This window comes from Salarias fasciatus, chromosome 19, assembly GCF_902148845.1.
Source record: "Salarias fasciatus chromosome 19, fSalaFa1.1, whole genome shotgun sequence".
NCBI classification, from domain to species: domain Eukaryota; kingdom Metazoa; phylum Chordata; class Actinopteri; order Blenniiformes; family Blenniidae; genus Salarias; species Salarias fasciatus.
This window is the reverse complement of record NC_043763.1, coordinates 23956877-23984713: the sequence shown is the minus strand read 5'-3', so window position 1 is coordinate 23984713 and position 27837 is coordinate 23956877. Positions and strand designations below refer to the sequence as shown.

General features: G+C 45.5%; 1 protein-coding gene across 1 annotated transcript in view; it reads right to left on the bottom strand.

The window, feature by feature from the left end:
- Positions 1 to 5408: 5408 nt before the first annotated feature.
- kcnh5b (potassium voltage-gated channel, subfamily H (eag-related), member 5b) overlaps positions 5409 to 27837 on the bottom strand; it is a 146922-nt gene continuing 124493 nt past the window's right edge. The window contains 2 exon segments of the mRNA XM_030117128.1: positions 5409 to 6526; positions 6528 to 6581. Coding sequence (XP_029972988.1) covers positions 5423 to 6526; positions 6528 to 6581 — 1158 coding nt within the window. The 3' untranslated portion in view covers positions 5409 to 5422.

Genomic DNA, 27837 nt, shown 5'->3' with positions numbered 1-27837 from the left:
TTAGTAACTAAACAAGACCATTTTAAATCTCTGTGATGCAGGCCCCCCCCCCTTTTATTCCCATTTCTATGGAGATGGAACTAGAGCTTCTTTTTTTTTTCTTTTAAAGTTCCATCTAGGGAGCTGCATTCAAAAAGCTGCATTCCAATGGTTCTGAGCATCGTCGTCGTCTAAACGGACCTCGAAAACACAACAAAAATGTTCTGTTTTCAAACATGAAGGATAAGCGTCATTTAGCAGAATTCAGCAACAGCATGCTCGCTGTGGTTTAGCCAGTGAAAAGTCCACACTCGCAGAATTTTTCCGGTAATATGTAGTGTTAGCATAATTTATCCAGATCAAGTATGCTAGCAGTAATTAAGTGATCAGACACATGCAGATTAGCATAGCTTTGCCCATACAGCGTGCCTAAAGTCATTCAGTAAGTAAAAACGTAAAAATGTCGCATTAGCTTATTGACAGTTTATAAATTTAACATCAGATTTTCAGTGTTGATAGAAACAGTAACATTAATCTGAAAACCCCTTCTTGTGAACTTGTGGAGAATCTGAAGGTAGAACGTACTCCTATTTCTCATTATTATATGACAAGTGACAAAAAAAACAAGGCATGCTAGCGCTGATGCTAACACTGAGGTGTAGAGCTAGCATGAGGACAGTGGAACTGGAGGCGGCCATGTTGTTTTGGGACCTCGCAAGATGTGATGTCATTCTCCGAAGAAACTTGAACACACTGTTAGTTAAAAAAAAAAAAAAAACTGCAGGGAGAAGTACGGTCAATGGGAGGGGGGTTATACATTCAAGTGACGAAGGCGAAAAATCCTGTTGTTGTGTGTGTGTGTGTGTTTCAGACTTGTGTTGCAGGGTAATGCCATTCTTGAGATCATCATTTTTCAAGATCTTGGTCTTGATTCGGTCTCAGTCTTGACTGGATCTCAGGTTAGGTGGTCTTAACTTCAACACTAGTGAGTAAGAGTGTGTGTGTGTGTGTGTGCTCAGATGACAGGAGGACTCGCCCTTCACTCTCGTCAAGCTAACGGTGGCGAGCTAGCTGCTGTCCGTGGCTCTACTTCGCCGACAGTAGAGGCTTGAATAAAGTCTTCACTTCTATTTCTTGTCTTTTTTAGTTTTATATTAGAATAAAGTGGCAACATTGAAAATCTAAACATCTGAGTCTTTTTTCTCTAAGCTAATCGTAGCTAGCGTGGCGTCAGAGCTACGCCACCGTCTCCCGGAGGGGTTCAGCAGTAAAAAATAAGCTTTTTATCATCAGATATGTTAAAAGGATCTTTAATACAGGAGGTTTAATGTATGGGTGAATGCCCTCCACCCAAAATAAGCTCCGCCCCGCTTCGTTATTGCTTTCAAGCCTGTTTTGCATTCTTAGTTTTAATCACTTTTAATAAATTCAGCAGTAATATATATATTTTCATCCACATTTTATATTTTCAACCTGATTTTTTTCCCTCATAAAATAAAGGAGCAGACGGACGAGGCGCCATCCTGACCCCCGACCCCTCTTCAACGCTGCCCTCAAACGGTCCTGCTGCTCCAATGGAACTTTTATTCCCTTAGAAAACTGTGGCTGACTTGTAGAATGGCTTCAGATGGAGTCTGGGTTCATTTAAAGCTGTTTTATTGCATCATCTTGAAGTTTTTCAGTTTTTTGAGGAGAAGAAACGAAGTTACGAAGCTGAAAACTGACGCTGATCTGGAGGTTGATAACAAGAACATAATTGAATAATTCAGAGAAATACTTCAAATTACTGTTGGCCTTGAGTCCAACTTTTGCAAAAAAAAACTTTTTTTCAACCTATGTCAACAGATTTGTTACAAAATAACTGTAATCTATTTCATTCCAAACATTCTGATTCTTTTCTGTTTACTCAAAATCCAAAGAATCAATTAGTTTCTAAAATAAAATTTTAAATAGGTTTGAATCATCCCCATTAGGTTAATTTTTCATTAATGTGTTTGTAACAAATTAAAATCTTTGGAGCATTTTCTTAAAAGAAAAAAAGATTGGGATTAACTAGAGTCGTCATAGTTATCGCATTTAACGCTAGTATTTAAAGTGGGGCCGTGAAACCATTGTTTTAATTGTGGTTATTCACAGAGGTAGGGTAAGGGCTTTTTCTTTATTTTTTTTTTTATTTGAAAACTGTACTTGAAATAGACATTGTTTTAAGTTGATCTACACGGCATTTTATTTTGAAAGAAAATCCAGAAAAGTCAGAAAGGAAATTCGTCCATTGTTTCCTAATTAAGACTTTCTAGTAAGATAATTCTTTATGGGCTTAAAACTACATTGAAACACAAAACCACAGAATTTTAAACATGCTATTCAAAATGTGATTAACCGCAATTCAAATTAATCGTTTCACAACATTTCCTCATGTTTTAGAATTGTGATTTAATATTTTCATGTCATCTGACTGCTAACAGCGTGACTGGCTGCTATCTGTAGGTCGGTGGATACATCGGCGATGATTCCTGCGTTCCTGCTGTGCAGTCCTCTTGTTGCATAGCTTTGCATGATATTCCAAACATGCGACAATCTCAGTAAGAGGTGATATGAAGCGTTCAGGCATGTGCTGCTCTGTGGGAGTGGCGTTGGTAGCCGTCCTCAAAGATCACATTCTGCATCTCAAAGCGCCGCCGGGTGTCCCCTGAGCAAGGCACTTGCCCCTGTCTGTGGCAGAGGATGTGCTCAGCGGAGTCCGAGTGGGAGGAAACAAAACAAAACAGTTTTCTCCACAATAAAATCCCCCGATTAGCATCTGGTGACAAAATCTGACAGTGTTTCTCTGCCAATTAGGGTGGTGGAGCTCCAATTTCTCCAAATCATGAAAGGTGTAGCGAAAAGGAGAAAACAAAACTTGAAAGGAAAAAGTTCAGCTTTGAAAACTCCAGATTGCCGTTTATTTCAAGTTCATCTTTCATCAAATTCCTAAACCGCTAAATATATCTCCCCGTGTCTCTGGAGAATATGTGGTTAATTGTCATTTATATGTGTTGGATTCCAAATGTCTCTTGTTTTCAATGCATTTAGTGTGAAAATGCATGAATTTGGTAAAATTGCAACATTTTACTATGACATTTTAGGACACAGGAAGATGTGATGACATTAACTGATGATTTTTGGTTAGGTCAATGAAATATGTTATTTCAGTCCGTTTTTAACTTTTATTTTGAGCAAATCTTTGAAATAAAAACCTAAATTTACATAAGTATTTAAACTAGTTACTGTTGTAATACCACCATGTGCCACTTGATGGTGTGATGGAGCAGTGAGTGACTCCACTACTAATCTCGCCATGAATACGAACGAAGGAGAAATACTATAAAAGGAAAAATACTATAAAAAAGTAAAAAAAAAAAAACAAAAAAAAAACATTTGGAGTGCTGATGTTTCTGAGAGACTCAGTTCTGCCAGCTAGGGCACCAAAGTGGAATTACCTAACTCTTTCCTATCAGACCTTTAGATGTGCTGGACGTTTGTCCTCCTGCTCAGTGACGTCGTCACGTTTGATGTTTGGAGTCAGAAAGCATCAGGAGACGTCCTGGTCTTCTCACCGCAGCCTCCTGCTGGTTCAGACGTGACGCTTTCAGGACGGCCACCACACATCCGTGTGCCTGTTGTTACTATTACAGCCTTATTAACTGTGGTGTGTGTGTGTGTGTGTGTACGAGTGCTGCAGGGTGGAAGGACTCAATAAAAAGCGGGTGACCTCCCCTCTGTGAGGAAAAGGTCTTCCCGGACGCCCGGGGTTCCCGTGAAGAGACGGCGTCACGCTGTGCATGAGAGTGTGTTTGTGTAACTGCGAGTGTGTAGTGTGTGTGTGTGTGTGTGTGTGTGTGTGTGTGTGTGTGTGTGGTGTGTGAGCAGTGTGGAGCATAAAACTACTCCTTTGCATGCAGATTTTTAGAAAACTGATGTCATACAAAGTTCAGTATTCCATCTTTCTGTTATTAATGGAGATTCCCCTTGGTGGAATAGCGAGAGCAGCAGCTCGGCGAGACGCTGGCTGGTGTGTGTGTGTGTGTGTGTGTGCGCGTGTGTGTGTGGAGGGGGGCGGGGCAGTAGGATCACACGGCGCTGCGCTGAACTCCAGATGCCATCGTGTCGTCGCAGCTTTCTGCCGTCCCCGAGTCAAACAGAGGAACCCAGAAGAGAGGAAGGCTGACGCACGGCGAGCAGGGCCGCGGCGTGCACGGTGAGGGCGGCGTGCACTCAGACCTTTGTGCGTGTCTTTAGACTCGTGTGTGTGTGTGAACAGAACCAATTATAGATGTTAGATTTCAGTGTCTGCTGTGCGCCAGTGGAATCTGGTTTGTATGTCTGAAATGACGTGTGTGTTAAAACCACACACCACACACACACACACACACAAATAACGAAACGAGTGGGAGGTGATTAGACTTAGATATCTTAAATGAGAAGTGACTTTGATTTGTGTTCACATTAGTTCATTAAAAACTCAATTTATTTGTGTTTGTGTGTAAAATCACATTTTTGTCTAATGATGTGTCATTTTGATTTGTGTTATCACACAAATTTGAGTATTTGTAGTGAGATGTGTGTGTCCATGTGCCAGCAGGCGTGTGTGTTCGTACTGAGGTGTGTGTTCAATGAACACTGTTCATATGTAATCAGATCTGTGTGTGTGTGTGTGTGTGTTGATGCACAGACATGTGCGTACATCACAAAATGTTGTGTATGCACAAGCGTATATTCGAACACGTAAATGTCATGACACACACCTGTCCCGAGATGCACACACACACTCCACGTGCACGCTCCGTCAGCCTCACCCACCGACCTGCATCGACTCGAGGAGCGTCCCACAAAGAGCAGCCGCTCGCCGGCGCCCCCACCAGGCCCAGTCCGTAATCAAAAATAGAAACTATTACAAGAAGCAAAAGGAGGAATCCTTATAAAAATCAGCAGGAGATCCCGTCTCTGCGTCTCGTCTTCAGGGAATCCGGGGTTCGTCTCCGTTTCGTCGCACAGGCAAGAACTCCTCTACTTCTACATGATCCATGCACGGCGCCGCCACCAGCAGACCCTGCCGGAGTCGTAGTGCTACCAGTGTGCAAACCCTGAATGTCCACATAGTAAATCATCAATGAAAAATACTCCTATGTACAAGAAGACGTCTCTTCAGACTCCATCTGCATGCAGTCAACTGCAGAATATACAGGCAAGAAGTAAGTAGGGTTTCTTTGGCAGGCCAGAATCCAGCTGGACATGCATAGAGAGGTATGTACAATCACAACGCTCCGGCTTCGGCTCAGCCAGGAGGCTCCGCCCACCGGCCCCGGACCGGAGACCAGAATCCGTGTGCAAAGACGCCGGCGGCTGTCCTGGAGGACGGAGCCCGGCGGCGGGTCCGACGCGCTCGCCGCCGGCTCAGCTCCCTTCAGAGCCCCTCGTCCTTCTCCGAGTCCGGAGACACGGGCCTGGACACGGTGAAGATGTCCTGGCGCTGGGTTTTGGTTTTGGGCGTGGCGGCGGGCTGCGGGGGGGGCGGCGGCGCCCCGCCGGACGACGGCCGCCTCTTGTCCGACAGCAGCTTGATGATCTCGGCGACCTGGCTCTCCAGGGCGCCCAGGCGGCCCCCCAGGGTCTGGATGTCCCCCCGCAGCTCCAGCCGGGTGTCGTGCAGCGCGGCCTGCAGCGCCTGCTCCGGGATGGGGCAGAAGGGGTGGGGGGACCCCGCCCCCCCGGTGAGCGGGCTGTGGAGCAGCGGCGTGACGGCCGCCGGCGTGCGCGCCTCGCCGGCGCGGTCGATGCGCAGCTCGCTCTTGGTGATGCCGCTGTCGCAGGAGTCCGTCTTGCGGAGCGGGTTGTTGCCGGAGACCCCGCCCTCCTCCGCGGCCCCGCCCTCCCCCGCCTCCTGAGCCTTGCCATCCTGAGAGAGCATCTCCACGGAAACGGCCTTCACGTTGTTGTTGAGCCCCTCCTTCCGGGCCTCGGCCGGCGCCATGTTGTTCTTGAGGCGCAGCCAGCCGCTGGCCCGGACGGGGGGCTTGGCCAGGGCGGGGCTGCCGCTCACCTTGACCCGGACGGTCTGCTCGCCGCCGCCGCCGCCGCCGCCCGCGGCGCTGGGCTGCAGCTCCATGATGTCGCAGTTGTTCTGCTTGGCGGGCGGCTCGCCGGCGTGCGCGTACGCCAGCGAGGCCGGCATGGGCGTGACCTGAGACACGGTGAGCACGCTGCTGCTGGGCGGGGCGCCGTTCTGCAGCGCGGCGGCGGCGGCGTGCGGCCGCTGCAGGCTGAGCGGCAGCGAGTGCTGCAGGCTGGAGTGGCCCAGCTGCAGGCTGTGGGGGTGCAGGTGCTGCTGGTGCTGCTGGTGCTGCAGGTGGTGCTGCTCCACCTGCAGCTGGTTCTTCTCCAGGTCCAGCTGCGAGGCGGCCGCCGCCACGGCGCCCTGGTTCCGCAGCTCCTTCTGCTGCTTGAACTTCTGGAAGAGCTTCCGGACCGGGTGGTCCTGCGGGATGGTGAGCTGCACCTCGTTCTTCGCAGCGCTGCCGCTCCTCCTCCTCCTTCTTCACCTCGCTGATTTTGCGGAAAATGATCTGCGAGGAGAGGAAAACACGAGGAGATGAACAACAGGCCTATCGGAGCGCTCATCGCCGCCTAGGAATCCATGAATAATAATCCTCCCTGGCTTCACACACGTTAATCAAGCAGATCGGAACGTTGCGGTTTTCCTGAGCGGAGGGGAAAAACATTTATTATTATGGAAATGTGCGGGTCTGCTTTAGTGTTTCCCCCGGAGAACAGGCACACATGTCGGGGCGCTCAGGTGGAGCTGGGCGTTAAATGATCCATCAGAGCGTGATCCGGGCCGAGCCCGGCGCCGGCCGCTCTCCCGGCGCCTCTTACACACTAATTACATTGGGAATGACAGAAATCCCTGCCAGGCAGGCAGGCAGCGAGCCGGCCGCCCGTCCCGGTGTGATCCTCGCTTGAAACCATAACACTCCCCGCAGATATCAGCTCCAGTTCATCTCAAAGTCGAAGACGGAGCTGAGGGAACTTCCCACCTCGCCCTCCATCCATAATCCCCCCCCGCCCTCGTGGTTCAGGCCCGAGCCAAGCCGAGCATGACGCCAGTCAATCATCTCATCTCCACACACACCTGCAGGCCCGGCCTCCGACATTAACGCTTTCCAAGAGGAAAAAAAAAGAAATGAAATTAACTTTGACGAGCCGCTTTCGGAGCTCTGACTGAAGGTAATTGAAAACTTATCACCGCTGGGTTTTGTTCCTGCCGCTCACAGAACGACGGCTGCAGTGTTTCTGTGCAGGAATCAGGAGGAGAATCTGTCAGAGCCGGAATCAAGTCGTCCGATCAGGTGAGAGGAAGTCTGTTTACCGACAGAGGAATCCTGCCTCCAAACCAGCTGATTCCAGTGAAGCGACAGCATGAAAACTGAAAACAAACAAAAAAAAAATCCCCAAATCATTACATTCAAAGGAAAATCCCCAGAAATTTAAAATCTGGGCTGTCTGTGTTTCTCACTGTGTAAATTTCATGGCTCAGCTGTGATGCTAATGGATGGTAATGCTAACATGTTAGCAAAATTATTAAATGAAAAGAAGAGAAAACTTTGAGGCATTACAGGAGGCTCTGGTCCTGCAGAAAGTCTGTTCAGAGTCTGGTTCTGCAGGTTTCTTCCTGTTAACAGCCGCCGCCCCTCCAGCCTGTGAACGAGGAAATTCTCCCACAGTTTCAAAAAGTGTGTCGGAGGGAATCAGGCTGAAAGCGGAGCCACGCCTCTTGACCTTTGACCTCGTGTCGCTCGGTCAAACCGTTCGGCGGTGTAACAGCTCGGAGCCGCCGTTCCAGCTCATTGTCAGTCTGTGGGTGAATTCCAGCGGCAGCGCGGCTTTCCCCTGATTGTTTCTGGGGAATCGAACCGCGGCGCCTCGGCGGGTGAACCTGCTTGGACCGGTGCTCCAAATCCATTGTTCTGCATTCATCCGGAAAATCCAAAGTGAAGGAGCAGCGTGATTGCATTTCATGTTGACTCACTGAATACAAATCAGATCCCGGCATTCCTCCAGCACACAGCGTGGGGAGGTGCTGCTCCTGGACGCAGCGAGTGTGCAGTGGTTTGCTCTGTTCACACTCAGAACATGGTTCGATTCCGGCTATTTTTCTGTACAGAGCTTTACTTTCTGTGTTTGTTTTTTAATGCATCCAATTTTTTAATTTCTTTTCATGACTGTCAATTTTTAGCTGTGTCTTGTAATTGTAATAAATTTGACTTAATAACTTGGCCTCTGCTTACAAAAAATGGAAAACATCTTACAAAACATCTTTTACAAAACATTGTGTAACAGCATCATTTATTCTATTTCAAGAGAAAATAAAACATGTTTGTCTGTCAGCTTTTCTGTAATTTCCCTATTTTGAGGTATTTATATATTTTATTTTACTGTTTTACATGCGACTCTGTTTTTTTTTTCCAGGACACTTGTATTATATTTTTATTCTTATATTAAAAAGTGAAACAGAAAATCTTAAGTATGTAAATAAACTACAATAAATAAAGGGGCTAAACTACAATGTCAGCAAGTTTGAAATATGTTTTAACTAAAAAATTTCTATGCCTTCAGGTGATAAAATCTAACTATATTGAGAATTGTATATATTATATAATATAGAATTAATGTAATACATATGAAATAATATAATATTGATACATAATTACTTTCAGTTAAATTTAATCATGTTGGTATTTTTTTGTGTTAAAAGTGATTTGTAATGTATTTTTAAATAACCAAACAATCAAGTGAGCAGACAGTTAATCAATCAAACAAGCAACCAAATTAAATTCAATAAGCAGCAGTTTTTCAGAACAATCTGAGGAAGATTTTTAGTTTGATTGTTGCAGCAAATATAAAATGTTGGTTCAGGAAGAAACATCTGAAACACCTTTTTTGTAGCCGTTCCAATTATTTCCTGAATAAATTACACAGTATTATGTAATATTAGGCAGCAAACGAGCTAAAAAAAAAAAAGGGTAATGCATATATATATATATAAAAAAAGAAGAAACAGCCTGATAAATCCTTGGAAAAACATATTAGCGTTGCAGTTACGTAAGAGCCGGGTCCTCCGAGGTTAACGTTAAGTGAAGCACAGGTGCATCCTGCTGAGAGGGACGGACTGGAACCCTGCAGACGGTCTCATCGGGGTATCGGGGACTGTTCCTGCAGGTCAGCCGCCTCACTTTCACCTGACTCTGGTCTGTGCTCGGCTGCTGCAGGTTAATTAGCCTGCTGGTGATTATCTCCGCGCCGCGGTGCATTAAGTGCACCGCTCCTTTCATTTCTGCTTTCAGAGTCCCCTGAAAGCAGCGCCGAGTGGAGATTTCAGGATGCGTGCGTTATTAGGAGGTGAGAGGAGGAGGCAGGAGGACACCGGGAAGCCTTCAAAGACTCACCAGAGAGAGAGAACAGGACTCCGGTCCTCCCTCCAGCTGGACTTACTGCACAATACCGAGCTAAATCCTGCAGATTTAATCCAAACCTGACCGACACTGAGGAGGAGAATGCGTTTGCATTTTCACCTCAAGCTGAGATCTCGACACCGTATGTGAAGTTTCTGAATCTTAAACACGGAATAATCTGCATGTTTGACTCCGACATGGAAATGAGGATTAGAGAGACCGTCCTCCGTCCTCTGTGGTCCGCTGTGGAAACGATGGTGGCTGCAGGCAAACTTTGAACCGGGGGAAAGATACGTTAGGTATGTTCAGTCTGGTCTCATGAAGACCAGCAAAGACCAGTAAGAACCAGTAAAGATCCTCATAGCCCAGCTTCAGACCAGCAAGACACCAGTATGTTTCAGCTTCAGAGCAAGAAGGACTAGACCACTTCAGACCAGTACAGACTAGAACAAACCACTTCAGACCAGTATAGACGAGAATAGAACAATTCAGAAGAACATAGACTGGAATTGACCACTTCAGACCAGTATAGATAGTCTTAAACCATGATAGACCAACATAGGCCAGCGTAGACCAGATTAAACAGGCATACACCTGTAAAGACCAGCATAAACCAGCTTTACAGCGGTATATACCAAAGAGCACAGACCACAGACCAGGATCGACCAGCACATACAGCACAGACCAGTAAAGATCACCATAGACTGGTAAAGACCAGCATAAACCAACTTTACACCAATATATACCAGCATTGACCAGTATAACCAGCTTAGAATAAAATAGATCAGAATAAACCAGTAAAGGTCACTGTAGGCCAGTAAATACCAGTAAACCAGTTTCAGACCAATAGAGACAAACATTTACAAGCAGAGACTCATATAAACCAGAATAGACCAGCATAAACCAGTTTTGGATCAGCATAGACAGGAATACACCATGACTGACCAGAATAAAAAATGCATAGACCATGGTAGACCAGTATAGACCAGCATGAACCAGAGTCCACCAGCAGCAGACTGGCACAGACCCGGGTATGGCATCAAGTAAAATCCAGTCTAGACCAGTGTAGACCAGCACAAACACAGACAGACCAGCATACAACATTAGGAACCAGTAAAAGCAGCCATAAAACCAGTGTAACTTCCGTCACTGTCCCTTTTTTTATTTATTTTTTGGACAGGAAGTGAATGTCTCACCTGTCTGCTGTGGTTTATGCTCCCAGATGCTGAACACTTATTACAGCTTCCAGAAACATCAAATTTCATTCTCTCACTCATTGAGCTCCTGCTGTGTTGGAAATGAGCAAAAAAAGCATGCTGGGCTGTTTTTAAAATAATCAACTCTTAATAATGTGTTTAAGGTGTGTGTTTTGGTTTTTTTAATGCACACAGCAAAGACGCTGCGCTAAGACTCTTAAAACCTTTATTTCTGCTCCATATGTCTGTAGAACAGCTGTGAAATCTTCAATTCTGACTGTCGTTCACAGCCAAAATCAGGCCAGGGTAACATTATAGTCTCTTGACAGTTTCATATCCACCATGACTATACTGACGTAATGAGTGGACAGAGGTCAGTTTTATTTCATATTAACTGCAGTGCAATTTTAAAATATTGCTCAAAAAGCAGTTTAAGTTTTGTTTATTGAGTGAAAAAAAATTGCAGCTGATTTAGAACAAAATGGAATATTTCCCTTTCGAAATTCAAATTCCTTCTTTCATAGCAAATTCGTCATTTACCATTAAACTTGTTTTTTTATACTGGAATATGCTCAGACTGAAACATTTTCATTAAAAGAATTTGAAAAATCTCACATCTTTCTTGATTTGGGGATACTGACTGACTTTCGGTCCTGACGCTGATGTGAAAATCCCATTTTTGTTCACACACGTCGATGTGAAGAGTTTTCTCTGAGAAAGATTCAAATTATTGGCTATGAATATGTAAATTGTACTTAAGAGTGGATAAAATGACAGAGAGGTCTGGGTAATGCGAGTTTCTCTGCTTCAGAGCACCTGCTTTCTTCGATTTGGGGTTATTTTGAGTGATGAAACGAGCACACGTGTTTTCTGCTCTGGGAGCTTCAGACAGCAGCAGCGTCTATTTTCAGATTCATGTCCGTCTTCAGGGGAAGACGGACGCCACGAGGTGTCCGAGTGCGTCGTATGAGTCGGATTCACCAGCGGAGCCGGGAGAGTTTATTCCAGGTTTCTCAGAGTTAAAAAAAAAAAAAAAAAGAAAAACAACCAAAATGTGCTGGGGCTGAGCAATATCTTCATTCCTCTCAGGTCATGATATCCTGACTGCGGGGGAGGAAGAAAACAGAAACATTACACGCTGTAAATCCAGCAGGGAAGCAGAGGTATTACGTAATATTAAACCCACCAGCTGACGGAGAGCGTGCCAGATGTAGCACACTGCAAAGTGCTGGAGAGCATGAAATATGCACACAGTTCATCCTCAACACTGAAAGTGAGCTAAGTGAGTTATTAAGAACCTGAATGAAATGTCCTGAACTGGATGTTCACACAGTCTGCAGTTCACATTTTACATAAGTAAAAACAAGATCAGAGAGACCGTCCTCTGTCCTCTGGAGTCATTTCTGCAGCCCAGCATAAGAGACCTGTAGATATCTTCACTTTGGTCTCATAAAGACCAGTATGAACCAGGCTCAGACCAGCACACACCAGTACCAATAGAGGATCATGTCAGACCATTATCAGACCAACACAATCCAGTTAAGACCAGCTTAAACCAGCACAGACTAGCAATACATTACATCCATGTTGTTCCAGTTTCAGACCAGTGTAGACAGGAATTTACCATGACTGACCAGCATAAACCAGCATGGACCACTAAAAGATAGCAAAAACAGTTTTAGATTAGCGTGGACTACCATAGACCAGTCCAAACCAGCATCAGATTGACTGAGAAACGCATAGGCCACCAAAAAAACAGTTTTAGACCAGTATATATCAGCATGGATGACCACAGACCAGCATATGCCAGCTTCAGACCAGCATGGACAGGCATTCACCATGACAGACCAGTATAGGCTAGCATGAACCACCACAGGCCGATGTAGACCAGCATCACGCTGACATGGGCCAGCTTAGACCGGCAAAAAACAGGTTCAGACCAGCGTAGACGACCAAAGACCAGTATAAACCAGCTTCACTGTCGAGCTGCGAGAATGAAATGTCAAAACCTGGAGAAAGTTTCTGGGCATAACGGAGCAACAAATCTCTGATTTTGGAGGAAATACAACTCAACAAAGAGAAAATCAGTCACAAATCAAAACTGTGAGAAAAAGAAAACTTAATTCAGAAAAGATGAAGCAGAAAACTGTCTAATAAGAAGTGGATGAATAAAGTCGTGTTGGGCCAGCTGAGGAATCGTCTTCACCACAATAACAGCTGATAATCCTATAAAAATTAGATCAAAACATCACCACAGAATCTAAATCAAACAAGTTTCCCATCGTTTTAGCCTGTACATATTTATTTGATCTGAATTTAACTGAAAAAAATGAAGAGAGCAGTTAATCTACGAGGCGAGACGATATCAAGCTTCACACAAACAGTCGGCTCAATTAATCTGTGCCCAAAACGAGTGTTAAGGATAACGAGCACACAGTTTACCCCATTAAGGCACTTCAGCGAAGGAAGAGAGTGGAGAAAAGAAGGAGTTCAGCAGCAGGAGAAACAATCTGAGGACTGGCCTGCAGGAAGCGGAACAACGTGACAGCGAAATGAGGCGAGAAATATGGCGGGAAGAGGGAGAAAAGGGCAAAACGCCGCCGAGCAGCAAGTTCAGGAGTGAGAAATAACACCGAGGAGGTAGAGAGAGAGAGAGAGAGAGAGAGAAAGAAAACCTGTTACTCTGACAAAAAGCATCAATATTAGATAAATCCAGACAAAGAGGAGCAACTCCAACCTCTTTAACTTTAGCGGCAGCTCAACTGAGAACGTCTCACTGGAACAACGGAACAATGCTGAGAAAGTTAAATAGAAAAACATCAACAGCAGGGGAAAAGTTTCAGAAGCATTTCAGAAACGTGGTGATTTTCCACGGAGTAATTTTGGAAGAGCTGCATTGTCAGTGGCTCCGAGCGGCGTTGTCATGGAAACAGATAACCGAAACGCTACGGAGGCTGAAGATGCTGTCGTGTAAACCGAGGGACTCGCTTCTCGACTGACGACGCTCGGTTTCCACGAGCGAGGACTCGGGAGTCTTTGCACGCACGGACGGACGGACGGACGGACGGACGGACGGACGGACGGACGGATGCACGCATGTCTGGAGCCAGAAACCTGTAGGAGGATCTTATGAGACATGAGACAACCTGGAGGTCCTGAAAGAAAGAGAAAGAATAAAGAAAAGAAGAGCTGCAAGATCCTGGAGGTTTAAATTTGAGTGGCGGTCGAGATCTTCCTGTCTTTTGTGTGTGTGTTGAGAGTGTGTGTGCGTGTGTGTGCTACAGTAAAATGCGGCCTGGAGAACAAAGAAGAAGCTTCAGGAGACGAAGTGAAGAAATCAGTGCATATTATGGCGAATATGTCCAGAGGAGGTGAGAGACGTGCTGATTTCTGCCTCCTCATCCACCAAGCTCAATATCAAATGAGGCCCACGAGGAATCTGCAGCAATGCATTGTGGGTGAGGGCCCTCCTCCGCCTCCGTTCACTTGTTATCATCAGCTGACGTCGCTCTCCTCCATCAGCCGGGAAATCTCCCGCCGCCGCCGCCGCCTCGTTTGTGGAGAGCTGGCGGCGCTCGCACGGCGTTCATTCATCACCGTAATAGGCGAGCGGCGGCGGCGGCGTGCAGGAATGATGTGAGCGGCATCATTAGAGGCGAGCGTGACTTGTTTGTGTAACGGGTCACATTCAGATGAAGCAGGAAACCTGAAGCTTCTCAACACACTAACCCAACATCCACTGAGGGAAGCACCGGGGCAATGAGATGCTCGACTGGGCGCCGGCACGCCGCTAATTCACCGTTTTAACACGAGAAACAAAAACCGAACAGAAAATCAAGGAAAGGAGCAAATCAATAAGTTCAAATGGAGATAAACTAGAGAAATGAGTTTGCGTGGAGATTAGAGTCAGAAAGAGCAGCGTCTCATCTTTAACATCATCTATGGAAGACAATTTTGTATTGATCATAATTAAAATACCAGCAGCATGGAGATTAAAGCTGCTTTACAACAATCACTGAGATTAGCAACCAAACGCGGCTAACGCTAACCACAGTTACCGTGGACGTGCCAATGCTAATTCCACCTGCAGTGAGACAGGAGAACTCAGGTCAGATCACATTTTAACCTAAATCCAGCACCGATTAATGGAAAGGCATTGAACGGTCGGATTTACCAATAATCTGTTCAACTGTTTCAACAGAAACAAGCACAGCTATCTGAGAGCTTTTTCTAAGCTGCAGCGATGCTTTAAACGAGACATGAAGAGCGTAAAGTCTGCGTCTCCCACAATTACAAGTTATTACCCGCTTCCAAACACAGACGCCCCATGAAAGAGAAACTTACATTCACTATTTTTCTCTCTCTCTCTTCATCAAATGAATGATTGATTTCAACATCTTTAATGCGAGTCGACTCTCAGGAGAATCCGTCACGCTTCGGGGGCCGTGAACGCAGAAAATTACAAAATCAAGACTGCAGCTTTGTCTAAACATCCATTTTGCAGCATTTAGCTTCTTTAATCAACGCTACTTTAATGTTTTGAAGCGTCAGGAGATGAGCGCAGCTCTGAATCTGCCAGTCCAATGATAGGTCAAATCAGGCTTTAGTGGTTAAGAAGTTTAACTTCTATACAGGTTCAACTTTAGTTAACATAAATTATGCTATCATCAAGTCTCTAAATTACTTTATTACCGAGTTATTTCAAGGTGAGAAAAGTCAAATGTCTGCATGTGATTAAAATCAGATCTATGTAATTAGTTGTTTTAAATAAATAACCTGAATCATCAGATATACTTGTGCACATTCAGAAATTGAGCTCCAGTGTTAGTTTTGTGGCCATCAATGGAACAAAGTCCATCAAATAAAAAACGATTCATATGGAAATATAAAGCTTTGTGATATTAAACATGCAAAAAAAAAAAAAAAAGAGCAAAAATCAGCCACAAATTTGTTTGAATTAAATATTAAATTAGGAGATTTTTGTGTGGAGAAATGATTTATTGAAGTCAAATTAAAAAGTCAGATTACAAAACATGCTTAAATACAGAATCAGATGTATTACTCTTTTTAGGCTTTTAGGCGCTGTACTCAAGTACAATAAGAATGTCAGTACTTTCCACAACTCTAATCTAAAAATCTAATTATTGTGTCAGTCTGATGTAAACATGTTGAGCTTGACTGAAATGAGGAATTTGGGGAAAAACACACTCAAATAATCTGACTGGATTTATTCCTGCATGTAAACAGTGTAATCAGACTGGAAGAGGACCATCTGCTGGAGCTCCGGTTGAATCCAGACCAGGACGTACAGCAGCATGTAGAGCGGTCAACAGGACCACAGACAGGAGGAACCTGCGTCGCTAACCTGCTAGCTCGTGATTGGCTAATTTTTTTAGTGTGATGTTGTAACTCAAACACAAAAGTTCCAACACTGAAGAATCTAAATCAGACTCTATGATCGAGGAGATCACATGACATTAGCAATAAACTGATGGCAATCCTCTTAGTGATGAATTGAGAGCGAGAGAAGCTGCAGTGAAACACTTCACTCTGATCACCAGCAGGACGTCGACACAAACAACAGCAACACTCAACCAGCGCAACTCGTCCATCTGCAGCCGCCGCTTCGTCAATTAGGAAATTACTTGAGAATATGATCCGACTGCAGTGAAGGTGCTTCTTTCTTACTGTTTTTATCTAAATTAGCTTTGCAATAACAACATCAGAGGGCAAAAAAGGTCTGCAGCAGCAGAAAGTGGTGCTTTTTTTTTTTTTTTTTTTTAACAGATCTGGTAACAGGAAACAGGCTGTGAAGCAGAGTTTGGCGGGTTTATGTAATTCAGAAATCAATAAAAAGGATGAACGTTGGCTGAGAATCAAGAGGAGGAAAACAAATGCGAGGGGGCTGAGGCAGGTAGGCAGGAAAAGGGAAGACGTGCATGAAGATGGATGCACCAGTTCAACTTGGGATGATTACAAAAGACGAAAAAGAAGGAAACAGGCGGACTTTCCACAGTCAGAAGCAGCGTGATCCTGAAACTTCTGAGGAAGTCCAGAGCACCACGTCTCATACAGGAGCAGGACGTCTGCATTAAAGTTCAACCAACCATACAACCATCCATCCATCCAGCCAGTAAGTCAGCCAACCAACCAACCAACCAACCAATCAACCAACCAACCAACCAGCCAAACGACCAGCGGACCAACCAACCAGCCGGCCAACCAACCAACCAACCACCAGCTGGCCAACCAACCAACTAACCAACCAGCCGATCAACCAACCATCCATCCAGCCAGCCAGTAAGTCAGCCAACCAACCACCCAACCAGCCAACCAACCAACCATCTAATCAGCCAGTAAGTTATCCAACCAACCAGCCAACTAACCAACCAATCAGCAAGTACACCAGCCAAATAACCAAACGACGAAATGGCTGACCAAGCAACCAGCCAGCCAGTAAACCATCCATCCACCCGATCAACCAACCAACCAAAAAGTGAGTAAGCAAGCCAGCCATCTAACCAACCGACTAACTGACCGACCAACCAGTGAGCCACTAAGTCAGCCGACCAACCAGCCATCTACACAAACCAACCAACCAACAAAACCAGCCAGCAAGTCAATCAACCAGCCAACTAACCAACCAACCAGCCGACAACCACAGCACACTTCATGACAGTTAAATCAGAGACACCTTTAAGAAAACAAGTGAATCGACACTTTTAAGCAGGAGCTGAGATCAACAGAAAACTGATATGAAGAAAAATAAAATTCAATAAATTAAAATACCAATACTATAGCAAGAACATCAATTTATAATATATTGTACAGACAAGAATCATATCTGGGTCATTGTGAAACTTGAGATGTGCATTGATACTGTAATTAAAATCATCTACAGTTGAGACCAAACTTTAATGAAGTCAAGTTTCTCCTCCTCTTAAATATGTAATTAATATCTAGAGGCTGATCTGAGGAAGGCCTGCAGATTGAGACTGACGCGTTACAGGTAATGAAAGGTTCTTAAACGTCCAGAAATACTCTGGATGCATAAAATATGAGGGGAGTTCAGGCGGAGGACACAATCTAATGACTGTAATGGGAGTTCAGCTTCTGACCGTCCAGCTCCATCAAACACTCCGGACTGTTCTCTGAACGCTCAATGTCACGACGACTTCAGGACGTGGAACGTGTGTTTGGTCATGCATGTCCTGTATATACATGTAAGTTTATGTGCATGCGTGTGGTGTGTGTGTGTGCGCGCCGCGCGCGTGTGTGAGCATGCGTGTAAGTTTGTGAAAGTTGGCGCTCTCAATTCTGTGCTTGATTAAATTCTTACAAATTGTACTTCTTTCTTTCACAAACGCAGCCGCACATACAGGCACACACCAATAAGCGCATACACACACACACACACACAGCAGCCAGGCTGATGGATGGATGTTGAATTGGCTCGGACAACAATAGCTGGAGTGAATAAAAGGCTGTAAAGTGGACGGCCGGCTCGTGTGCTGGATCCCACTGCTGAGTGCGCTCCAGCATCAATGACAAAATGAAACAACAATGAGAGCGAGCGACGGGAAGCCACAACAAGGCGACCGACGTGCACGCCACAACAAGGCAGTGACGTGCACGCTCCGCTCTGGAGGGCGGCAGAGGAACTCAAATCATAAAGCTGCTAAAAATAGCATCAACAGAAAGAGAAACACAAGCTGGAAGGCAGGAACAGGACTGCAGGGGAGAACACACACACACACCACACACACACACACACACACACACACACCACCCGACATCAAGTTGAAAAACAGCCACTACTGTAATAAATCTGAGATGCTTCAGAGCTCAGTTCTTCATCAGCTAATTGTAGCTCACATGGTTGCAACACACACGCACGCACACTCTGTCCGGCCACTTTATTAGGTACGCCTTCCTAGTACCGGGTTGGACCCCCTTTTGCCTTCAGAACTGCCTTAATCCTTTGTGGCATGAACTCAGCAACGTACTGGAAACATTCCTCAGAGAGTTCGGTCCATATTCACATGACAGCATCGTGCAGTTCCTGCAGATTTGTCGGCTGCAGATCCATGATGCGAATCTCCCGTTCCACCACATCCCAAAGGGGCTCTATTGGATGGAGATCTGGTGGCTGTGGAGGGCTTTTGAGTCCAGTGAACTCACTGTCATGTCAAGAAACCAGTCTGAGATGATTCGAGCTTTATGACATGGCGCGTTACCCTGCTGGAAGTAGCCATCAGAAGATGGGTCCACTGTGGTCATAAAGGGATCAGCAACAATACTCAGGTAGGCTGTGCGTTGCAACAATGCTCAATTGGTACTAAAGGGCCCAAAGAGTGGCAGGAAAAAATCCCCTGCACCGTTAGACCACCACCACCAGCCTGAACCGTTGATATAAGGCAGGATGGATCCATGACGCCAAATTCTGACCCTATCATCCCATTGTCACAGCAGAAATCGAGACTCCTCAGACCAGGCAACGTTTTTCTAATCTTCTATTGTCCAATTTCGGTGAGCCTGTGCGAATCGTAGCCTCAGTTTCCTGTTCTTAGCTGACAGGAGGGGCACCCGGTGTGGTCTTCTGCTGCTGGAGCCCATCTGCCTCAAGGTTCCACGTGTTGTGCGTTCAGAGATGCTCTTCTGCAGACCTTGGTTGTAACGAGTGGTTATTTCAGTTACTGTTGCCTTTCTGTCAGCTCGAACCAGTCTGGCCATTCTCCTCTCACCTCTAGCATCAACAAGACATTTTCGCCCACAGAACTGCCGCTCACTGGATATTTCCTCTTTTTTGGACCACTCTCTGTAAACCCTGGAGATGGTTGTGGGTGAAAATCCAAGTAGATCAGCAGTTTCTGAAATACTCAGACCAACAACTATGCCACGTTCAAAGTCACTTAATTAAATCACCTTTCTTCCCCGTTCTGATGCTCGGTTTGAACTGCAGCAGATCGTCTTGACCATGTCTACATGCCTAAATGCAGTGAGTTGCTTCCATGTGATTGGCTGATTTGAAATTTGCATTAACGAGCAGTTGGACAGGTGTGACTAATAAAGCGGCCTGTGAGTGTATATTAACACACAGGAATGTACGCACGCACAAATTAACATGTATGTGCACACACACGCAAATGTATATGTATGTACACACACGCACACATACACACATTCCCAGGCTCACACTGAGGATTAGAACATGAAAACTGAGTTTGTTCTTCTGGTCTTTTCAGAAGTGCATGTCAGTTTTTGGTTATTTGCAGCCGCTTCAGTCTACAGAGAAAATCCTCCCTCGTCTTTCTTTAATGCATCTGCGACTCGTCGTCCGCCGAGACGCACCGGAGGAGAGAGAAGCGCCGGGCGACTCCTTCCTCTCAGCTCCAGCCATTCATTATTCACCAGGCGGAGGGCCGATGAGAGAAAACCAGAGCCGGAGAACGGACAGCTTCTTCTCCTCTGGAGCACCTCGTCCCGAAAGCTTCTGCTGCCAGCCCGACACACACACACACACACACACACACACACACACACACGCACCCCTAATGTAAGCGTGCTTCTATAGGCACATGTCAGACACGCTTCGTTTGAGCAGCACTGACGCTTCACCTCCACCGGATTGAGTCGGGTCACACCCTGGCTTTGTGGAGTAGAACTTATTACACTGGTTAAGGCTAATGGTGTCGTCTCTGCTAGCATCAGGAAGTCGAGCATGTAGCTCGAAAAATGGGTCATAAACCTAACGACTCGAGAACGTTAGCATCAAACACGCGGCGTGCGAGTGAATGTCGACCTGCCGGACGGTCCAATCCAGACGCCAGAAAAACGTTTATCTGGAACCAAGCCACCAGACCTTTCTAGTGAAAGTGGCTGCTGGTTTCCATGAGGCGGGTTGTTCTGTCTGTGGGATCTGCAGACATTCAAAATGGTTCAGTTAGCATTAGCATGGAAAGACACGCTGGATTTAAATCGTTCTATACTGAGATTCAACGATTAATCGTGAGTTCACATCAAATGTCAGTACTTCTGCCTAAACTTGTTTTTGTTTTTATGTTTTTTTTCCAGTAAAACTGAGGTTTAAGGTTGATAGTTGGAGTTATTGAAGGGTATTAAAACAATAAAATGCTGTCATTTTATTAGTATGTTTCGGTTGAGATCAAAGATCTCGAGAACGGAGAACAGTGAGTGAGAACCCTCTGAAGAAGAGGAAGAAGAAGAAGACTCATCCAGTAAAAGTTTCTTCTTTTCACTCACAAATCCTCCGAAACAGAAGCGACCGTTTCTGGCTCCGCCCACTTTTCTTCTAGTTTCTCCAAAACTGAGTGAGAAGAGTGCAAGACAGTCAGAATTCAGTTCAACACAGACAGAAGCTTCTGGAACTCTGGGAACTGTGAGAGTTTCTGGAATTTGATGATTATCAAACGTTTTGAAGTTCTTGAATATTTGACAGATAAACTCTCACTGGCAGCATTTTCATCTGTTCTACAGATCAGGAGCAGAAACGAGATGCTAAAACATAAAACTTTTCTAAAACAAAGTTCTGTCTTCTTGCAGCATCATGATTTGTCCTCAGCCGTTTTATCTTCTCATGAAACTCTACGATCATCCAACTTCACTCTGAATATATTCCCTTTTAGGTTTTTAAAATACTCAATTTTTGTCTTGATTTTCTCCAGTTCTACAGTTCACAAATAAACTCTTTAAAACCGAACAAAAGGAAAATATTAATGCACTTTTGAACTTTAACAGAAAGTTCCGTGTTTGGCCGAGGGCCTGATGTTCATCAGCTGATGAATTAGATTCAGGCGGCGCTCCTTGTTTAACCTCTTCATCTTTTCTCTGTGCAGATTGACTCCAGCTCTTCCTCGGAGTTCAACTCGTTCCGCTGAAGCTGCATTAATGACTTGTGCTTTTCAGACTCTGCGTTGAGGACAGAGGGAGCCGTGAAGTGCAGGAAACCAACAGCAGCTGCTGAAGCCTGTTCTCCTTCGACTCGCAGGAGTCGATCATCGCCGTGGTAACCGTCCGGCGCCCTGCTCGCCCTCCACCCCTTCAAACATTCATGTGCACCCGGTGAGCGCCAGCGCACTCACAGCGGGCCTCCGCACCTCCTCCCGCGCACGCACCCACACCCACACCCACACACACACCCACACCCACACCCACACACACACACGTTAATCCATTATTAAACACTCCACTTCCACAACAACGCGGCAGCGCGGGGGGGTAATGCGGCTTCACGGCATGTTTAAAGGGGCTGAAAGGACACACACACATCCCGAAAACAGTCAAGTGTTTCCCACCACGGCGCTGCGCAGGTCCAAACCTCCACCTGTAGTGCGGTAAACGCCTGGAAAACACACGCCTTTTCAGCTTGTAAAAACTCCCACAGTGATTTCTGGGATGTTTTGCACCCCTGTCGACTGTGTGCAGAAGAGTTCAAACCACAGCCGTGTCTCTGAATGAATCCTTCTGGTGTTTACTACAGCAACGTTTCAGAAAAAAGCTTCATTTTGCCCCCGTTTCCATGGAGACGGAGTCAAGTATTTTCTAAAAGTTGCGTCTTCAGTGACTCAGCATCGCTGTCATGCAAGTACTCCTTCAGGAAGCAATGAAAGTTTTAATTTTTCACTTGAAAACATCAAAATAAGAACAGACTGACACTGAGATGTGTAAATCCCTCAACTTTGGGGCCTTAAAACATAAAACGTATCGCTCTGTTGGGTTTCATCACATTTCTCTTGCGATCAAAGCTGCTCACAACATTCACATGAAACTCGGCGATGCTCCTCATTTATTGTGTACCGGATCGGACGAAGGAAGCAGAAACCAGGCGGTGACGGCCGCTGACGCTGTGAGACGGCTGTAATTGTTCTCGTGGCTCGGGGACGTCTTGCTCTGGAAGCGGCGCAGTCGGCCGGCGGCTTGTGTGCAGCAGCAGCTTCTCCTCCTCCTCTCACGAAACGCCAGCGAGTCCCCCTGGTCACGCTCCTATTTTTAGCTGTGAGAAGTGGGGGCTAATTGTGGCTCCTGCCAAGGAGGCTTTAGCCTAGTTTAGATTGGACCACTGAGAAGTGATGGGCATGAGGAGGAGACCCTCAGGCTGACAGTTAATGCAGGATGTCCTAGAATGCCTTCAGCCTGGAGGGAAACACGAAAACCACAAATACAGACCCAAGAAAGAAACACATCCCACAGTCGATTTTTCTGTTGATATCAAACGTACTGGTAGTGTCGCTGGTTGTTTACATGTTGATGTGTGAGAACCAACACTGTGCTGAAGCTCACTCATGCTTTCAGTGGGACTCCTCACATATATCTTTCATCGCGCTATAAACAAACATTAAAGGTATTTTTGGAACGAGCTGCGGAGGATGGTTCGTTTCTCTCTTCAGTTTGCACATCTGCAGCACAGACCTGACCAATCCTCACTTTTATAAAAAGATGTGAACAACTGAAACAACAATGCAGACGGAAACCTCACAAAACAGTGCTAATTGTGTTATATTGTCTCTTTCACAGAACGACCGCCGACTCAGGCTCGCATTTTTACGATCCCAATATGCACGATGCTAAAGACGCACAGATTGCACTACCTGGAACTTGGTTCATTTTCAGGGAGCTTATGGTTGTGTAGCTGACAGTAATACTTCTCATGCCCTGTGAGGGCAGTGTGGAGCAGAGTACTACCTCCGATGCCCTGTTGGGGGCAGTGTGGAGCAGAGCAGCTAATGTGCAACAGGCAAAAAGAATAAAGGAACAACAGCAATAAGAAAGTCCATCTAAATGTGTGTATGAATCCAAATAAATGTCAAATATGAACAGATGTGTCCACCGTTCAGAAATGACTTAACAAGCAAAGTTCAAAGGGTCACGAATTAAATAATGTAACAGATACAGACACTGTTTTTCATAGTTAGTCATTTTCTTCATATTTCACTGAGGTGACACACACACACACACACACACACACACACACACACGGTCACATGAATAATCCAGCAGAGGGCTGGTAAAAGCCTGGGTCTGCGGGCTCTCTGGCCCTGAACTCCATCCATCGCTCTCAGCACACAAGCTGTCCCACAAAGCCCGGCGCAGCAGGCGAAGCCCCCCGGCAGACCCTTTAACCGCCCACCGCCCATCAAGCGGCCATGTTTACTGCTTTATTGATATTCCTAAAACTGTTCACAGCAGGCATGAACACACACAGACTGCAGCCGTCCCTCCTGCTGTCCCTTCATGTCCACTCCTGTGTCGTCCTGCTAGTTTCAAAGAGTTTTCAACAGAAAGTCTGTTTGTTTGGTTGAACAATTGTTTCAGCTCCTTGATGAACTCAGATTACATCAGAGTTACAATGACTTCTTTGCTTTGGTTTTGGCGAATCGAGAGCATCTTCCTCCCCTAACATCCAGATTTAGTTTACCGGTTTTTCATTGAACCATTCATTCTTTCTAACAGTCTCAAACTCTGTGGCTCGTGTGAGAATCTCTGCTCTCGCTACATTTCCTGAAGTTGGCCATTAAAGAGTCGCTGGCTGCGATGTAGAGTCGTTACAGCGAAATGCCTCCTTCCCAAGACAAAGCTTTAGATTTAGGATCGGAGGATAACAAGCCCCCTGACGCCCGGGAGGCAAACCACCCAGAAACAGCGTTTTTCTGCAGGTAATGCATCTCCTCCCGGCAGGTTAAGAGGCGTTAAGTGCCTCGGGAGGAGGAGGAAAGAGGAGGCACACTTACAGAGATGTTACATAATCAGCGCTCCGACCACTTTATTTCTAACGTCTTTATTTACTGTTCCTTAATCCTGTCAGCGGATTGATTTGATGACATAATGTCAGCTCAGTTGAAAGCACTGACATGAGTTCTGTTCTATGAACTTTACGTGTCAGCAGAAACTTAAGAAATAAATGTGAAGCTTTGAAGAATAAAGCACACAGATCCTGCAGCTAAAAAGAAATCCTGGAGAACTGATCAGGTTTAAAGACCTGCTTTCACTGTTTCATGTTTCATAGTGAGGAAGATCTGACTCCAGATCAGATCTGAGCGACTTCCTGCTGGCTGACATCATTTCTTTCCCTGAAACTCCTCAGATTGGCTTTAAGAAACAAAACAGACACTCTTAGAAGCCTACTCGGCTTGATTTTAGTTTTCCCATTACGTATTGGTGCCTGACACCGGTTACTTTTCTAGCTCCTGCTCGTCCGCGATTCCAAGGAAGTTGAGTCGACATCCGGCCACTGATTGGCCAGAGCGCGACGTCACTGGATGAGTCAGGAGAGCGGCTCGCCACCAGCGACAACCCTCAAACTCAATCACAAAAAGGAACGATCACGATCAGAGACGGATGCACAGAAATCAGCGCCGTGACGAGCGGGCGTAGCAGGAGCTGGACGGAGCGACCTGCTACGTCTCACGTTACCTCGAGCGTAACTCCAGAGTTACCTGAGTGGAACTCACTCCACGTCAAGTGGACTCCGCTTCATCCTCCTCTGAAAGTCTAAAACTGATGCTAACACAGTTTTATTGTTGTCGGTCAATAAAAGGATCTAATCCGAAGAGCTCTTCTGGGAACTGTTCAGCCTCCAGACCAACTTCTCGCTCACATCTACTTTCTTCATTTTCCAATCGTATCATAGGTTCCGTCAATATTAATGTGACCTTTAGACTGCATCAGGTTAAATCATTTAAAGTTTGGGAACATTCTGACTTTCAGGAACATACAAAAGCATTCTGCAGATTACAAGAATGCGTCTTTATTCTGACGGTGATGATCTGAGAGCAGAGAAACGCCGACCAGTGCTCCAGGCTGGGAAACACTGATTCTCCAGTATGATGAATCGTTTCTCTGGACTTCTGAGTGGAGACAGATGGAACCACATTACAAGCCATACCAGAGAAAATGAAAACTACTCAAGGCGTTCACGGAAACTGTTTCTTCTCAACTTTAAATTCAAAATGACTGTGAAATTGCAAAATCGCACTCGTATTGTTATTCCGGGTGTTTTTGAAGCTTCACTGCAGCGGCTTAAAGTCTCAAACAGTTTTTCTTGGTGAAGCACACTGGGCTGCTCGAAGCGTCTGGACGGCCTCAAAAACAACAAAAAGCGCTCAGACTGTGCAGCCACTTCATGGAGCCCTGTAACACGAGCAGATATTTACTATCAGCAGAACAGCGTCCTCCGGTTTGATTCCCAGCCTCCTTTCTGCATCCTAATGCGTCCTGTGAGAGTCAAACTGCCGACTCGGCTGCAGATCTCTCAGCGGCATCGAGCTGTTTGCGGAGTGTCTCGACGCGACTGGTGTGACCGACACAAACAACTGTTTCTGCCTGCTACACTTTCCAATTACACCCATGGATGGAAACTGGAGGGGAAACAGGAGCCGCGCATTACTGTAAGTGCAGCGTGTGCAGGAGCGGCGCGTGTCAACAGACTGCTGGATCCATCAATCCCGACGCCTTCTGCACACGTTAAAGGCTGAGGTCTGGAGCAGAAACAAGCAAATTCCACATTAAAAGGCAACAGAATCAAAACAACGCCTCCCTATTGTGAGGCAACACTGCTGAACCCTGCTCCACAGCTTCCATGCATGTCCCCATTCATACCCAACCGTCCACGGCGGAGGATCTCAGTGGAACTGAATCAGATCTGCCAATGACTTCAGCCTACAGTTCATGTTGACTGAGCGTTCAGAAGTGGACCATTGATACTGTTGAATAATCATAGTATTCTTCATATCATGTTTATCTAGTATTCATTATAATATGTAATTTCGTATTTTTCCATGTTATTCATGTCTCTGTTTAGGTATAGTGTGTTTGTGTAAACAGGTGTGGAAAAAGATGTATTATGTGTGACAAAAACCAAGTATTAGTGTGCCTACCTGTCTTTTCTTTTTTCCTGCACGCTTTTTTTTTTTTTTTTTTTTTTCCAAAAGCAAGAGCCACCTGCCTGCATCTCTGCCACTCTTTTTCTTTTTTCACAAACGGGACCCACTTGGCAAGCAGTGTAAAACATATGTAATGTTGAAAAGTACCTGGCACACGTGTGAGATGCATAGAGAGTTTGAAGGTCCTGATAAGGAGGACCGGGATGGGGTCAAGGACCAGGCACCATTAAGAAAAAAAGAAAAAAGACAACCAACAGGTTCGCAGTATACAGAGAGTCACATAGTCCAGCAGAAAAAAACTGAGATGCAGCTGTGTCTCCAGAAACGGTATAAAAGGGGAAGGGGTGAGGGTGTGCCTTTGCGTCAGTCACCTCTGGTCAAGATGGCAGCCGGGAGCTTTAGGAATAAAGTTCTCTACTTGCATTCTGACTTTGACTCCGTGTCTGCTTTTTCGAGAAGAACCAAGAGTGATTATAATTGAAGATTTTTTTTTTGTAAAAATATGTTTTTGGGCTTTTTGCATCGCAACTGGTCTAGGATATGTTTTGATAAAATCCATGACAATACTCTACTGTGTTTTAATGACTTTCAATGTGGTTGTTTGATTAATATGTGCTTATGTGGGGTTCAAACTAAGTCACTTGTGATTGACCCTGACCCTCTTGAATGAGAGGCAAACTGTCTTACAGCACCGTCCAGTGGACCTGGTTCAACGCTGCACTGGCCGTTCTTGTTCTAAACCCACTGCACTGACAGCAGCCGGACCAGAGATGGTAAACTTTGGTACAGAGGAGGATGTTGTTACGACGAATAACGGGCCAAACAGCGACCAAGAACATCCGCTACATGGATTTTAGAGAGATACGACGGCTCATTTCAGCATGGAACTATTTAAACGGATAGCTTGTTCAAATGTATTTAAAATGACCATAATCCCACAATGTCTGTGAAAACAACAATTTATCAGTGTTTGAAAATTGGTTTAAAGGCCCTCTTGATGTGCACCTTGCAGTGCTAACCACTGCACACATGGCAAATCTATAGCTCCATTCATTCATAGTCACTTTATCTAAGTGCGCCCACTCCACTCGCTGCACAGCCGGTTCCAGCGCAGATACCTGATGCTCAGATGCAGAACTAATAAGAGTCAGAAACTCACTGGAGCCTGTCGTGATGAGCCTCTAAATAGCTTGTTGAGATTTTTTTTTTTTTTTTTACCTTCTTATTTGTCGTCTCATGCATGGATGCTCAGTGTGTTGTTTTCTTGTCTCACTG